This window comes from Anthonomus grandis, chromosome 22, assembly GCF_022605725.1.
Source record: "Anthonomus grandis grandis chromosome 22, icAntGran1.3, whole genome shotgun sequence".
NCBI lineage: Eukaryota > Metazoa > Arthropoda > Insecta > Coleoptera > Curculionidae > Anthonomus > Anthonomus grandis.
The window spans coordinates 18,501,885-18,519,885 of record NC_065567.1 but is presented as its reverse complement, the minus strand read 5'-3'; the positions used below and the strand labels follow the sequence as shown (position 1 = coordinate 18,519,885).

The following is an 18,001-nucleotide window of genomic DNA, read 5'->3' as shown; positions in this document are numbered from 1 at the left end:
TTTAATATCTTTGGATTATACCTTAATGTTTGCCAATAAAGAACAAGAAACTACATAATATATATAAATAATATATATATATATATATATAAAAGAACAAGTAAGCTTCCTCTATTACTGAAATAAAATAAATTTAGTAGAGGATTATTAATAGTATTTTTTAGTATAGTAACTTATGCTTTTCTCCCAGAAATAAAAAAAATATTTAAGGTGTTACAAATAAATAAGTACTCTAAATATTGTGTCAAAATGTGGCCCTTTTAGAAAATTTTAAGAAGAAGAAAAAACCAAATAAACCTCTAAGTTCTTAGTTCCTATGCTATGGCTTGTTAAGTTTTAAAAATGTTGTTTTTTTAGTATAATTTGAATCATATTTAACAATTTTTTTGAAAAATGTTATGTAGCTCTAAAAATTTAATACTTCTTCTTAAAATAAAACTGATGGCAGTAGAAAATTTATTTTTATTAAAAAAAAATATTCCTACGCTTGGTGGGAACATCAAATTTCAACAAAATATCTTAAGCAGTCTTAGTGAAAATAAGGAAAATATAATTTTAAAAATGTACTGTTAATTGGCCATTGATAATTTTTGTAAAGAAAGAAGAAAAGAGAAAGTCAAATAGAAAAAAAGATGCATAACTTAAATGGGCACGGTGCCCATTTTGATAAATCTATTATATGCGCTTTATGCAACAAGTTTTTGTTTTTATCTAATTTATCATTAAAAATAACTTTTTTAAGTATTAATAATATTAATGTGTATTTTTTATTTGAAGAAAATTAGGCAAATAAACATATTTGTTGAATGTGATGTTAAAAACGAATCTTATAATTACTAAAAAATAATAATTAAATCTAAATTAAAAGAAAAAAGGCAAAATAAAATTTAAATTGAATGCAGCGGTCCCTAAAGTGCTGAAGGTAAGTAGTATCCTCGCAAAACTGAGTGTGCGCTTCTATAAAATATCGTCTATTGTTGCGTGGTACAAAGTGTGAAAATAAAATTGGAATTCAACGAAGTATGAATCGGTCGGTACTGATAAGTTGTACCAATAAAGAACCACCTATCCAAGAGTGTAAACAATTCCTAGACAGTGCAAAAATGCCAATACAAGCCGTGGTAAAATAAAGGACTGGCGAATAAACAGTACAATATCACTTATAGTGGTTGTATACAAAGCTAAATTATTTTGTAGATGTTTCGCGATACGGACCTTCTTGGTTACTTGGTTTCACCTTGTTTTGCCGACAAAACATTACTTAACACCCAGTTTGGATCTTTTTTTATCTTTGAGGTTTCAAGTTCGGTACTTTATTGGATCAAGTTTCTCACCTATGTAAACAACAACTCGATTAAAAACTTTTTAAGATTGCAAAACTGTTGACTAATGATACACAAGACATTATTAGATCTACGTGAACGCAAATTAGAGTAGAATAATATTAAAATTTAGTGAAAGGGCAAATCGAACGTACAAAATGACATACTGTTATGCACCTGTTTCGTTTCATAGTTTGAAAGCAATAAATCTAGTTCGGAATAAAAATGCACTGCGAAAAGAGCTACAACTTACGCAATTTTCCACTGTTCCACTTTACGAAAATTTTTTCTTGCCGAAAGCCGTAGGATAATAAATTAGCTTAATTTCATATATAGTCATAAGGTCGTATCGTAGGTAATTTTGACGTTCACTTATACAGACATATTATTATGGTAGATACAGGTTTTGAGATTATACGGAATGTTAGCAAATTATTTTAAAAGTGATGGATTTGAAAAAGTTCAAAATTGTTAAAGGATATTGACTTTGTTTCTCCATGACTTTATTCGTTACTACGATATAAGATCCTTAATTAACATTTACTTAAAAATAACAGAAACTGACCAGAGAAGTACCACATAAAAATTTTTGTGAAGACGCAGTATTACTCCTTAAGGAGTAACTTCTACTTGGATACTGGGTTGGTCTATTCAGCTAATTATATTAGTTGAGTCCGGTTGATATCATATTAATATAAGTATCCTTCATGTGAACAGCATATCAACGGAAATCAGCAAGACACAAGAAGCTCATCAACTCATTTACCTTAATGCAAGTTTGAAACGTTTTTACGTTTTCCTTCGACTACTATACTACGAAATTTTCAAATGTAGCTGAAGAAAATACCAGATATCTTTAAACTAGTCATAAAACTAAAAGTTTTTTCTTTTCATTTGGATTTGACATGACAAACAAATTCTTCAACAACATTTTAGAGTTCATCTATTTTATTATTGGCAAAATTCATTCTCGCGTCCCAGAATCTAATAATTCACCCAAAAAAACTATCCTGCTTAGAAGTACTCCTACTTTTTTTTCTAGAATTTTTGTTGCACTAGTTTTTAGACTGTTATTATCCTTTACATTTAGTAAACCCCTCCCCCATTCAGGCTGAGTCCAGACCTGATATTTGGAGAGAGAAAGTTGAAGCTGCCATTAATACTCTAAGAGAAGGAAGGGCTCCAGGTCTGAACTACAATCAAAATTCCTTAGGCTTCTTGACGATGAGTCCATCACATTCCTGACTGGCATATTTAATAACATCTTTAATACTGGGAACATTCCAAAAGAATGACTTATACCTGAATTTATAATGATACCGAAAAACCAAGGAGCAAGAGCTTATAGTGACTAAAGCTGTTTTGAAAATCATTCATCAAACAATGTATAGGATGTGCGAGGAAAGAGTGTTACATAAATAATTGGATATATAAAGGACATGGGACGAGAGCACAAGTATTGTTCCAGCTGTCTAGGGATATGAGCTGTGATATTTATACCTATTTTATAGACTACCAAAAGGCGTCTGATATAGTAAAATACGACGTCCTGATGAATACGGAGATAATTGATTGAGAGATAATTGAGGATCATCCGTAACATTAACGGGAATCAATAAGCTATCTGATATGGAAGAAGAAATCAACATAGTAAACATTCTTCAAGGAGTTAGAGAAGAAGGAGCCTTCTCTCCTTGACTTCTTATATTTAATCTCTACTCGGAGAAAATCTTTAAAGAGGCTCTTGAAAATACTGACATAGGAATTTTGCTGAATGAACAACGAGTAAATAACTTTCGGTACGTATAGGATACTGACGTTTTCACTGATAACAAACACAACTTCAAGAACTAATAAACAACATAAAAGGCGTCATCAGTAGCTATGACTTAGAAATTAATATTAGTGAAACCAAGTTCATATACTAATCAGTAGAGAAATTGGTGGAAAATACCGCTTAATGAATAGCAATAGACAGAGTAACACAGTTTATCTATCTGGGAACTACGGTCAATAATAATTGGACCACTTACAGACGATTAGGTGTAGGATAGACAAAGCAAGGGCCATTTGGATCCAAATGACTAAACTGTTTAAGAGTCACAATCTCAACATCGATATCAAAATGAAACTTCTCCGATCCTATATTTTCTCGGTTCTTTTCCATGGGATGGAGTAAGGGACATTATCCGAGGCAACACAAAAAAGACTCGAAGCCCTCGAAATGCGGCGTTACAGAAGGATGCTGAGAATATTATCAGGTAGACAGAGGGACCAACAAGGCAGTGATAAAGAGAATGAAGAAGGATTTAGAGGTAATGATTTTCATCAAGAGAAGAAAGCTTAAGTACCTCGGATATATGAGCAAATATCGCCTTTTAAACTCCGTTCTCCCAGGGGAAAGTTTATGGCAGAAAACCACTAGGAAAAAGGAGAATATTATAAATAAAAATCTTCAGAATATTGTTCTCAAAAACTTTTGCCGAACTATTTAAAGTAGCCGTGAACAGTGTTATCGTATCCAGGATCATCGCTAACATTCGGCGCGAATAGGCACTTGAAGGAGAAAAATTTAGTGACAGTTATACGTTTAGTAATAAAATAATTAAATATTGCATATTAGACTTTTTATACCATAAAACGTCAGCAGCAAATTCTAGGGGACTAGATCGGGTTCTTGGGATGTCCAAAACGTGACCTATCCATTACAGAATCATTATTATTCAATCGATATCTCAACACGATTGCAGTGACCTCGTGAATTTTAGCGTCTATTATGATGATCTAATAAATAACAGTTTTAGTTCCATTTATAAAAAAGTGCTTCACGCTGAGATTCAAGGTGGCAGCAGCGCATTTCGTTCCGCTAATCGCTAATTTGGTTTCCTTTTTCGGATTTACATATCAAATCGATACATTTTTTTTTAATGAGTTATTAAAATGCATCCGGTACTATATTTTTGACTCGTATAGTTAACTAACTTCTACAAGGACAGAAGGGCGTGTATACGTAGGTTGTGCCAATAAAGTCGCGTACTTGCTATTTTTAGAAATCAGCCATATTAAAGAAGGCAAAACAAAATCAATAGTGGTTGTTATACAGTTAGGCAGCTATAATTAACGAAAGATAATATCACTATCTGCCAGGTATGTAAGTACATCCCGCTACTTAGGTGTTTATTATACTATAGTAGGCGTTTGTGTGCTATTCCACTTAATTGTAAGACCCCATTTAACTGTGATAATCCCAAGGACGTTCGGAAGGAGCAGAAACAGGGGCTGTATCTCTCGTTGCTGCTCGAAGAGGTATCAGTATATACCAGGCGAATCAAGATGTTTATTAGAATTAATTAATAAAGTAAAATTATTACGGATATTTAAAAGTCCTTTGAATCTTGATCAACAATTTATAAATTTGTCACTTTTTCAATTTTTTTTGTTGTAAATTTGCTTTTTTTCACGTATTGTCCCATTGTAAATATCATGGATAGGGAGATACTTAAAAAAAATAATACTCATATTCTGCTGGTTTTCAAACATCGTTGAGATCTTCTCCTCTATAATCTACCGAATTGCATTAAAAATATGAAAAATCTCAGAAGTTCATTTACCCATATGTACGTATAAAATAAATCATTACATAAGGACAATGTTCTCATCATCGATCTAGATATTCAACAATCTGTGTATTGTTCTTTAAATTTCAATTTCCCATCAGGTCGAAAATCAATGCGAAAAGAACTCACTTATAAAAATAAAACGAACAGCTTTAGGATTAAGCAATCCAAAGCCGGATTTTTTGTTGTTGTTTTGCTATCCACCATTTAGTTACTTTTGCCTTGAGATAATTTTCGTATTAATGCAATACTGATCGGTGGTATCAAGGACAGTATTCACTTTTATTTGATCAATTTGTTTTTCTTTACCGGTATACGCCTAAGACATATTATCGTTAATTATATTGAATCAGGATATATAATGCCCTTGATGGATTTGTTGTATTTATAATACTATTTTTACCATGACCAGTTTTAATAGAAGTTAATATAAATAAAATAAACTCTCCTTGCTTTTGCACTACATAAAATGATATCACTGAAACACGCTTAAAAAAGTTGCATCTTTCGTTAACGACATTTTAATGAAGCCATCACGCAAATCTAAAATAAACTTACTAGTGTACTGTTTTTCTTAACTTTCAAATCAACCCATAAAAAAACATCTCAAACGGGAGAATAATCTTTAATTCAATAGCCTGGTTCCCCAGTAAACCTGATACTCTAAGTACCGTGTAACTTTTACTTCCAATCGTCTAAAGCTTACATTACATTGCACAACGGCGTTCTCGATCTACTGAATTTATTAACAAATTAATCTATCGTTAATTATTATATAACCCATTTTGCACGTCGTAATATTAATGAAATCTATATCTCAAACACTAGGCTCCCGCAGATATACAAGTATTTCATATTTCCGCAAATTCTATTACTCAAGCACCTACAATTCGATATTCGAGCGATCAAAAGCTTTAATTAATTTTTCAGAAGTTAAAATTTAGGTTTTTTAACAGATGGTTTACCAAATAAGGATGATGCATAGTATTTGTTCAGTTATTTGACAAGAGAAATTAATTTACTCTTAAGTTTATCACCAGAACATCTTCTTAAATGGTTTTAGTTAATAATTATATTTCTTACCTTCGGTATATCATGGTAAATATCTCTAGGTGGTAACTTAGGTGGTTTGTCCCCACGCCTTTGCGCATGCTGTTGGCTCTGTAGTAATAGCTGCTCTCTGGTAGCTGCTACACTACCGCCAGCAAAGCCCGAGCTACCAGAACTTCCACTGCCATTTCCTGCAATGCTATACGGGTCTTCGTCTGGTATCGGGATACGGGGACGGTTTTTGATATCTAAAGCACGGTGCACTGCAAAGAAAAATTATATATGTAGAAATTTATTAGATACAAACATTTATACTATAAGTTAATATGAAGTGAGTTATCGTCTAACAGAAAACATAAACCAATCAGAATAACTGAAACCCATTGGGAATCATACACTTTTCCTAGTTTCTTAAAACAACTTGATAAATTTAAAAAGTCGGTTTAGAAGGATTGGTTTCAATTGGTGGTGAAAGTAATTAGAAGGATAAAAATGGTTTACTGAAGCAAATCTTTACACAGCAAAAGTGCGCTGTCCTCTTCCTTATCTTCTGTAAAGAATTGATGCGATGCCATCCAGGGATGCATTTTTAGTGTGCAAGGGTTCAAAACTTCTGTCTTTAGAAGAAGTTTCTCCTGGACTTTTTAACTGAATCACATTGGACCATATCCCATCAGATTTTCTTTAAATTTTTAAGCTTGTAATACTGTACTATCAACTTGTTAGGTATTGCTTTTTGTACGAAGCCAGATCATCTATCAATTAGCTGAATAAGTTTAAGAAGACCAACAGAGAGTTGGTTAAATAAGAGGTTCGAGAAAGAAAGCTTCCATACGTCACAATAAGGAATTCACGTTTTGCCAACATTGAGAATCAATCTATCTACTTCTAGTTTTTTGATAAAATATTGTAGCGTTTTTACCGTTGGGTTGGTTTGAATTAGAAGCTGGATTTTACAAAAATAGTCAATTAATTTATTAACACACTTACACTAGTAAACACGATCACTTACAGCACTAAAAATATTTATTTTCATCGTATTTGTTTATTACTAGTTGAGTTGGATTTAAATCTCGCGCCAATATTCGGAACTAAACTTCGACGGAACTGTCAACTCACTCTCAGCGCCGACGCGGCTCCTTATATACTTGGCTGACCAAATTCCGGAAGAATCTCCAATCGCCTTCCGTCCCCACAGATGTCGTGCGGTGTGCTACTCGTGTCATTCCAAAATGATAAAAAACAGCTCATTTTCTTGGCGTTTTAAATATCGTCGCAATATAATTCAGAAGATAAAATATAGATATTTGTGAGAGTGAAGATTTGCATAGATGCTCCTTTATTTCGATGTGTTTGTAGTTAATTTGTTACGCCTCTGTTTAGCACCGCCACCTATGTTATAATTATTACATATTAATTAAAAAGCAATATTATCTACAGCAGTTCAAGTTCTTTAGTCGCCTCCACTTTATAAAAGGTTGTTAATAAATCTCCATATGACGACTATAATGGACCTTTCGGTAGGCTTCACTTTATCAACGCCCAATCAGTATTCTGAAACTTTAAATTACATATAGATATACATAAACCAAAATTAACTTTTTACTTTTTTTCAACTTAAAGGTCGCTTAGCCAATTTTATCGTTACATGAGATATAGCAGGTGTAATCATGCATCTTTTATTCATGATTCTTAGTTAATTATTGTTTTTTTGTCTTGCTACACCCGCTACAGGGTGAATCATCTTATATTCCCACTCTTAAGACCATTTATGTCTAACTATTTATACACCAATTATCTAAAATGCATAGTTAATTCTCGAGGCTTGTGAATAGTAATATTGCGAAGGCATATCTTGAATCTGTCAAATCAGCAGAAAAAGGGAGCAACTTGCCTCTGGTGTAGCCGCACAAAAATAAGGCGTTGCAGGTGCTTTTGTACGAAGAGATTTCCGATGAAAATGGATTTGTTACGTTACATCTCCTGGTCTGCAGTACATTATGCCTCGTACAATGCAATTACGTTACTTAAATCAAGCACACCGCAGTGTATATTCCTTCACCCTAAATCGAAGATTTATGACCAACAGCTTATCACTTTAATGTAAAGCAGTGGGGACTTTTTAAAAATCCGTTATGTCTCCTAGAATGGAAGCATTTTGTTGGTTGTATAAATTATGGCTTTCCTGAACTTCTTATTATGTATTACTTTGGTTGTTGTGCTGTTGTATAGAGATAGGAATTTAAAATATGTTATATTAGTGTTATAATATACAGCATCTATAAATGTCTTGGTATCTATTAATCACCATTACAAGTATCAATTAATTAAGTTATTATTTATAATTTTTTGGCCTAAGCTCTTTCAGTATATTTGAAATAAATCTACTGTTTGGTACCCAAAATATAGAATTTTTAAAATTTTTAATAACCACGTGAATATCATAGAATGTGACGTCATTGCATAGTAGTACTAGAAAAAGAATGCTACAGAATACAAACATTTTATATGATTTAGATCCTCAAGTACGAGGCCTGTACAATGACCCTTAAATTAAAATAGAGATCTGCTCAATTTAAATGTCAAATTGACTTACAGATTGACAACATCCAAACCTGATATTACATTTTGAACTTAATATATAATCTAATTTAAATATTAAACAATCATGACAAATGTAATACCTACTTATGCAATAATTGAAGAAAATATTACAAAACAACACACAACCTCAAACCAACCCCAAGAACTTACATTTAAGATTTTTTTTAAGAACTGCAAACTCTTTGCAAAAAAAGTCTAAATTATAATGAGTAGAATGCAAGTTGGCAGCTTTAATTATGCTTACTAAGGGAGCATTCTGATAATAATTAGTTCTGCAATAAGGAATATAGAACAACTCATGTTTCCAAATTGGCGAACAGGTACACTAAAATAAACCTTACTGAGTAGACCTGGAGAGATAGGGAGATTATTTATAATCTTGCACAAAGTCTGATCTGAATCTGAAAAAGTACGTCTTTTTGCCAATGAGCAAATATGATTCTCAAAGAGAAAGTGAGTCCTGAATTTCAAAAACCGGTTCGATAGACTTCAAAAGATACATTCAAGTCTCTCGGTATTAATCTTGTATCCAGGACTCTAAGTGACTGAGGCAAACTGGGCAAACATTACACTGTCTCTTGGTAAACCCCAACCTACTATTGCAATCGTTACCTAGTTTATTAATATGAAAGTTAAATAATATTTTTGGAGTCAAATAGAATATCCAATTCCCTTATATATGAGACCTTTTCCAAGACACTACCACCAAGTTTATAATTAAATTTAATAATTTGAAATTTACCAAAGAATGATAGTACATAACTTTTGTCAAAGTTTAAATAAAGATGATTCTCTTCACAAAACTGGATTTAGCATAGCAAAGGAAGGAGTAGGATTCAAATAAGATTTTGATATTATTAATGTTAATTATAAAGAGTAAAGGACAAAGATAGGATCCCTGAGGAATTCTAGAAGATAATGAAAGTCTTTCGCAACAAAAGGTAAGTGTAACTTGAGACCATTCAGTGAAATTTTGTTCTTTTTAATATTTAATATTGTTTTTCGGTCCACTTTTATATATTGGAAAAAATGCTTTCAATTGACTGTTGAGTAGTTGAAACCTCCGTAGATCAACACTGGACAGTCTTTAATTTTTTGTAGAGCTGAGCTTAATTTTTGTTAAGAAACAAGTATAGTAAACATACTCGTTATACAGTAAATAAAAACACCACAAATAAGGTTTAAATCTACCGATAGTTAAGAGGACCCACACATCCTCTGCATCACTCGCAATACTTCTAAGAGCCACTGGATTATATATATATATATAAATGACGCTTGCTTACTACACTTGAAAATAGCAGTGCCTACATCAAATCAAAATATGCTTTATTCATTAGATTGATTGACACTTATGTTCCATATATTAAGAAAATCTTTTGCCATGTGATCATTTTGAAATGATCTTCATAATCTTCACCTGTGCTTGAAATTCAGTAAATTGTGGTCAAAACTGGTGTTTTTTTGAATACTCATGAATTTACTATATACGATCGAAAAAGAACCACAACCAGGACCAAAAATTGCAACAAATCTAGTCAATATTGCTGATCTAAATTGACATTATAAACTTGCCCTATTCAGGACGATCCAGAGAAGATTCTAGAGAAGCCTTTGTATTTACTGATTTGGTTTATGATATGACGAAATAATCGAATGGATTAGAATGGCATATTTTCCAATAGGGTCGTGCTTCATTCAATACTACTGGTGAAGCTATTGACTTATAGCAAAAAAAATTCTTGAAACATTAAATTCACTTATTACGGGAGATGTAGTAAGAACTGATAGACGAAATCAGTGGCCATCAAGAAGTCTTGTTTAACACCTTTCGATAATTTTTAATAAGATTTAAACCGAAAATTCAGTTTAACTTGGAAACACTTTCCGATCGAATACGTTTCCATTCCAGAATATTGCATCACTAATTGTTAATGTTGACACAAATAAATGATTAATCATCAAATCAGCGAAATCACTTAAATGTGCTTCTAAATTAGACGTCCGCTCGTCCACATCTAACAAATCTATTAAACTATTAAGTTAATTTGACAATAGATTAGCTGGGAAAGCGACCTCTGACCTATAAGGCCATCAAAACAAATTACAACTTATTCTTGATTATATCATTCCTCAATTATTTCCTGTTAAAGTTACTTGAAAGTTTACATAATATTTTAACGACTGTAGGTAGCGAAAAATCAAAGACACTGCTTTCCATGTTCAGGTGTATTTGCGTAAATATACCCGAAATTGTAGGTTAAAGATGGCCGCCATTGTTCGTAACATAATTTCGTAGTAAACAATGCCTGCCGAAAAGTGTATGTTCCCAAGATGGTGAAATATGAGCGTAAATTACCTTCATGTCTTACAAATTCTTTATTTGTTAAAAGTCAATTTACATAGCATATAACGATGAAATTGGTAGATAATATTACTACTAAGGCAATACTGTGTAAGATGTTAAAAACTTACCAGGTGGTAATTTTGATTTTAACATATCCATGGCTACAACATTAATAATGAGAACCCAAATGGGACATTCCAGAAGGTCATGCTCGTTTTTGACAAAAGCTATTGCACTAAGACATTGACACTCTAGTCTTCTACGATCTGGATATGCTCTTCTTAACTCCCTACTAACATTTGACTGAAACTTCTTCATGTCAAACAGTTTGACAGGTTTTTCGGGTTCTAGGGCGTTGTTCGGTAGCTTTAAAATTTCATTTCCTATAGCATTTTCCTCGTCTTGACCAGTGTTTTTTATGTATACGTTGCACTTGGATATCCGCTTGATTAGGATATTACCTGCGTCGTCCATTTTTATTTTTACACCCTGAAACAAGAAAAATTATTAAAAAAAAATTATACATTGTTTCTTTATAGTAAAAGCAATTCTCGATATACTAGGTGAGCAAGACCATTTTATGTAAATGGTGCTAAGGCGATCTTAGATAACCTTAAACGCATACACCCAACTGTTTTTCTTATTAACGCCAAGAATTTACCAATCTTCAGTCAGGATTTTCTGATGCAATACGCTTTGAGGCATCAATGTAAACTTTTTAAATTAGTAGCTTTTAGTTGCTGTTAATGAACTGCTCTTAAATTCGACACTTCGGTAATGTGTTGACCTGTTGCCCCCGCGAGCATTATGTTGAATCCGTTAGATTTTCTTTTCTTTGCGGCTTAAGATAAGATTTATCGCTTGCTCCGTATATAGAGCTTTTTATTCGAAAATATTATGTTTTATTTTTGGAAGGTGGTTTGTTCGCTATTTTATTTTGCTAGGTTGGAACATTAAATTTAATATAAATATTTAATAGAAAAATTTGGCCTTAGCAGTAATTTAAATACTTTAGTTGGTTTATTGACCCACTGATACTTTAACGCAACTTATTAAAAAACCTTAGATACATGTATAGAGATAAAACATGTATAAAGATGCACAATAACAAAAAAAATTATATATTTATATCATGCATGAAAGATGCACAACAGTAAGAAGGTTATATATTTAAACACAGCTTCTGAGTTTTCAAATGATAAAATAATGGTAGTTAATTTCAATAAAACATTAATGTAAACAGACCAGAATAGTTGCTCTTGCTTTTTGAATTTCGCGCCAAGCGTCAACGGAAGCAGTTCTTATCAAAATGGTGGAGTGTCAAAAAATTGCCTAACCATTATTTTTAATCGTAACTGCTGACGCAATAGTAATGGCGGTTATTCAGGTTCAAGTTTTCACTGGCAAATTATCTTTGATTAGCGTCATGCGCATTGAGTTAACGGAAGTAGTCTATAGAAGCATTTAAAGAATACCGAGCATAGTCGCATCATATCATCCTTCAGGGTTTTTAAACTAAAATAGCCATTTCAGAGAAGCATGGTCAGTCCTAAGCATGAATCGTTTACCATACAAATATTTATAAGAATTAAATTTACTGAAATAAGCTCTATAGCTAAATCACTTGCTCGCCATCTTCATATTTTTGTGACGGCTTAAATTTTAACATTGCTTGCATCTCTATCCAAAATAAAAGTTTGTTGAGGAATCGGATACGTTTAAATTGGAAATGTCCATAGTGTTCTTTTTAGACATTGGAACGGTTCTTCGCAGTCTAATCGCCAACTGAATATAATTTTGTCCTCTATGAGCTTATGTAGAAGTTTTGCAAGGTTAGCCAATTTCCTGAAAATCTGCTGTAATAGGTATAAAAGCCCAAAATCATCATATCATTTTCTGATATTACATAGCAGAGGTATCGAAATTCTTTTTGGAATAATCACCATTCTTTAGGACTTAGGCCTTTTAGATTGGCCTCTTGGCGCTTGACAAATCCTTCTTGAATATTCTGCAAATGATCTTCTAATGTTTCTCCTAGTAGGTATGATGAGGTAACCCAGATAAACTAAGCATGATTCCCAAGTCAGTCCACAAAACACACTGTCTATAAGCTTTTAAAAGATAGCTGAAGCATCCAGAGTTCAGAGCGCATGATTCTAACCTGCCTGTTCCAGGCAAGAATGCGGTCTTTTTTTTATCCTCTGTATGCATTTTTACCTGACAGTATTCACTCTTTAGCGCATTGAAAGCTTTCGAGCATTGAAAACAATTGTGAACCTGAGTGTGTCTTGTGAGAAATTCAAAATTTTGATAAATTCTAGGGGATAACTGTCTTTCTTGGTAATGTCATTTAGTCGCAGATAGTCTATACCAAACCTGGTCCCTCCTTATTCTTTCCTAGTACAACTGGATGTCCAAGGACCCTGAAAGGGTTCTATCACTCCTTGAGGCCTCATTTCTTGAAGCATTGAGGAAACTTCACCTTGTTTAGCTATCGGAATCCTTCGAGGTGCTTCTTTTATCGCAATATTGTCTCCAGTGTTAGTTCGATGCTGCCCCAAATCAGTACTTCCCAGGTAACTATTGTGCAAGGAATACACATCTTGATTTTATTTAATAAGAAGTTGCAATTTACTACTTTGGTCTATGGTCAAAGTTCATGATTGCTACTATTTCAGAGCAAATGTTCGCCAATGTTCTCTCATTGTTTCAGGTGTTGATCATATCCTTTCAAGTTGACCATTCATAACTAACGTCTTTGCTGGAAAAATCCCTTGACTATATACTTTACAGTTTTGCATGGGTTCAATGAAAACAGTTTCTTCATCTTTTCCTCCAGTTATGGCATTAACTTAATTAGCTCGTATGGTAATATCTTCATGTCGATGGATCATAAGGACCTCTTCAGTTTTCATTATCAATATGCTGTTATACACATAGAATGTTGTTGAGCTAATGGTGACTTATGCCTCGTGTAATCCAATAATCGGGATTCTTTTTGCATGCGCTGACTCAAGGATTAAATCTAGTGCTGGTGAAATTCAGCTACAATGTTCGGTTTCAGTTGGATCTTGTATATTTATATAGGTATTTCAAGAGTAAATGTAATAAAGAAAGATGAGCTCAGCATACGCTCCTAAGGAACATCCCACTTAACATTTCTAGATTCAGAAATATATTTATCTGTGACGATCGCTTGCTTAGATCGCCTATTTAAGAGTGATTAGAGTCTCACTTAATACCAAAAGTTCATAAAGGTTGCTCATCAAAATGATGTGATTGACGAGATCAAGAGCCCGACTGAAGTGAAAGAATATGTGTGCTGTAAAATGTTTATTATCTACACTTTATAGAGCTTTTAAGGAGTGAAACAATGGTATCTTGAGTATATGTTTTTCGTAAAAATCTTCAGAAGGCTTTAATCAATTTTGCTAAAATTTTACTATTTTTTGCTATGTTATGTAGCCCCAACAAAATTGAAATTATACCTATATTTTTGATACGAAAATGTGCACCAGTTTTTTTATATTAACGATCTAAAGATGCATTTTATATATATGCTCAATTTTAATTTCTTGATCATCCTTCGTTTTTAAAAAAAGTCTTTTTATTGCAACCAGAATAAAAAATTTTTTTTTTTGTTTTAAATATTTTAATTAATTATTATGCACATTTTGTTATATATCAACAGCTTTTACGAAAAAAGTAGAATATATAAGGGAAATAAATAGTCTTATGAAAACCATATTGAGTTATTACACAAGTATACAATTTTTTTAGTTGGCATTAATGATTATAACAAATTTTAAAACTAAAATAGTCTGGAACATAAAAAACAACATATTTAGTTTAGTTTTTAGTAGTTTTTTAGTTTTATTTTTTTATTTTATGGCAAGATTTTTATGGGCTATATTAAACTGATTTTTTGTCCAAAAAAAGGCACAATATTCGGAAAAATCTAGAAGTTATATTTTTGTTATAATAAGAAACAAATCCGAAAAGTGAAAAAAATTTAAGTTTAGAGTTTTCTCCAGATAGTTTTTATTTTCTTCTGTGTATCAGAAGATGACTTCTAACATAAATTTATCAAATTTTAATTAAATAAGGTTCTTAAAAGACAGAAACTAGCAATTGAGTTTTTTAATTTGTAGTACAAGGATATCGTAAAGTATAAAGGTTATATGATGAAAGAGATGCACTTTTGAGACAATTTTAGTTTTCCAATATGCCGATTAATTTTACCCCTGGTTTCCTAAATGTTCCATAAGAGTTATCGGAAATGTCCAGTTTTGTATTTTTTTTATTCACGTCATTGTGCCTATTAAGTTAATTTAATTTTAATTCATAATTCCTACAATTATTTATGTAATAAATTAAAAACAATACATTTTTAATATACACTATATTCTCAATATGTAATTTAAAAAAAATATTTAAAAGAAGACTTACACTTTTCATGTGAGGCTGCTTTTCCAATAATTTAAACGACAATATTTTAGTCCAGATAAGTTAAAAAATAAAAAAAAGCGCTTAGGAGCAGAGTAAAATGATTATTAATTTAGCCTTACTTCCTAAATAAAAAAGCTAAGAAAATAAAACATTTAATAAAATTATAAAACGCTTAACAACTAGACCCAGCATCTAACCTTAACTTAACATTACATAACATTATTAGAAGAAAACTAGTATTTTTGGGGGTAGTTTTGTTAAAATTCGAATAAAACCATCCCGACATAACGATGGAGGTTACTGGGACGAATAATTTTCCTAAATTAAAACTTGCCGTATTAACATTGCGTGTTGTCATACAATAAGCCCTGTCTGTATGTAAAGTTCGTTCGACAAGAGGCTCCTTTAATTACATTTATTAGTACTTTTGTTCATGAAGTACCCTAATAATGAGCAAGGCGTTCAAGGTTGGTAGTACGTAACTTTGTATGTTTTAAGGAATTAATTATTAATTGGTATGGAGCGGATATGCAGATGTTCTTATTTAGATTTTTCGATAAAATATATTTTTTCGTAAAGAAATACCTGTCAAGATTCACTTTTTTGATAAAAATTTTTAGTTGAATAAATGATTATGTTAAAGGGGAAAAAATGAAGTCGTTAATTTTTTTCATTAAATTATATTTGTACTTTACTTTCCATTTTTTTTTAAAGTTTATTTAAACCAATATCAATTATCGAAATATATTAATAAATCACCCAGTAGTTTATTGATATATTTTTATAATTAGTCATCATTTCGGCTTTTATTAAAATTTAAAAGTAATTAGCGGAATTGTGACATATTTTCACATATTTTATTTAGGAAATATAAGAAAAATATTTTATATTAAGTTTCTAAAGCAGGGTCCACACGTGCAATATAATTTATTTGTCTAACAATTGGAGCATGAATTGTTACGTGACCAGGATATGATTGTATATGTATAAATTAAACTGTTTATACATTTTGTCCTTTGATTTTATTACATTAAATATATTTTGATTGCAAATATAGATGATAGGTAGAGAATTAATTAATTAATGTAAAGAGCTACTATTTAAATGTTTTAACTAAAGAAAATTAAAAAAAAAGTATTTACTACTTTTATTACACTACTTTCTAGTGATTCAGGTCGATACTTACATGCCCTATGTGTCTTTTAAATTCCTCGGTTTTTTGGTCTCGCATTGGGTTGTCAAAGCCGCACAAGCCAATTCTGAAACAAGAAAATGTTGTTTATTTTTTATCTTTTTTTTGTTTAAAAGATAATTAAAAAATATTATATATAATATCATTTTATGCAACAACTTAAAGTTATATATAATGACTATTTGAAAGCAGCTAAGGATCATTTCTTTTACTGAAAAAAATCACCCTGAAATTAAAAGTTAACGAAAAAGAACATGTTTTCCATGTTGATCTTAATACATTTTTAAATAAAAGCCTAAATTTTAAGATGTATTGCTATGTCGAATTATTTTCATTTATTTATTATAAATTTGTTTGCCGGCGCTCCTTTGAATATGACTGTTGTTTTATTCTTTCTTGTTGTTTTATCCTTAGGCTGACTTTTTGAAACTTAAAGACCAGTCAAAGTTTCAAAAACTTAAAACTACACGCATAAGCAAAACGGACCTAATCTCCAAGTGAAAAAACTATCATAAAACTATCTTTAGCCGAGATAACCCTGTCCAATACTGAGAAAAAGGTATTAAGCAAAGGCCTTAATTTTACCATTTTATCGAAGCTATCGGTCCTCAATGAAATCACTTCTATAGAGTCTATCAGCTTACCTCGGGCAGAAACGAGCGAGATTCGCTATAGGGAAAAAGTACTTTAAATCAACTGGTAACCACCAAAATTAAATATTTCCAGACAGCAACGAACTGCACTCAAAGATCAGCCGACAAGGACAAAATAAAAGTTGTAACGAATGCAGGTTAAAGAAGTCTTGACTAAAGATCAAACAAACTAATCCTAACAATATGCAAACTACTACACCAACCATAGATGGCAGAATTAACAGGGTTCTTAAAAAGTATTGCGACCTATAACCAGCTTCAGGGATTCGACAACATCTGTACTTGCCAAATCATTTTGATCATTATCCAGCATTAACAAGGTAATATTGATTCCCTTATACCGAACTCAGCTAATTTCGTCGTTCTTCACGTTAACTTCTTTAAACCACTAAGGTTAGAGCCACAGATAAGCAAGTAAGCTTTGAGTTCATCGATACAACGTCTAATTTTGGCTTTCAGACAAAAAAGTGATTGCAGACTTATTGACATAAACCTTTGACTTCAGATAACCCCACGGCTAGAAGTCAAGGGAGTCAAATCGGGAAATGACACGTACAGGAGCAAATCCGTGCAAGATCGTCAATGTTTCAAGGGCGGTATGACCTGTGGCGCCATCCTGCTGCAATTACATATCGTCAATATCAATAGCTTCCAAATGAGGTACCAGAAACTGTGTTATCAGAGCACAATAACGTTCGCCAGCCACCGTGACTGCATTACCTTCTTTCCATTATTCCTTCAGACTATAATACATACCTTACAGTGAC

At 32.0% G+C, this 18,001-nt stretch overlaps 1 protein-coding gene across 2 annotated transcripts in view; it reads right to left on the bottom strand.

Moving 5' to 3' along the window:
- The window catches only part of LOC126749180 (uncharacterized), a 185,354-nt gene that overhangs the window by 3,022 nt on the left and 164,331 nt on the right, over positions 1-18,001 (bottom strand). For both annotated transcript variants that reach the window (XM_050458860.1, XM_050458861.1), the window contains exons 4-6: positions 16,576-16,648; positions 11,069-11,429; positions 6,023-6,252 (exon numbers count right to left, since the gene is read on the bottom strand). In XM_050458860.1, coding sequence (XP_050314817.1) covers positions 6,023-6,252; positions 11,069-11,429; positions 16,576-16,648 — 664 coding nt within the window. The remainder of the gene's footprint in view (positions 1-6,022; positions 6,253-11,068; positions 11,430-16,575; positions 16,649-18,001) is intronic.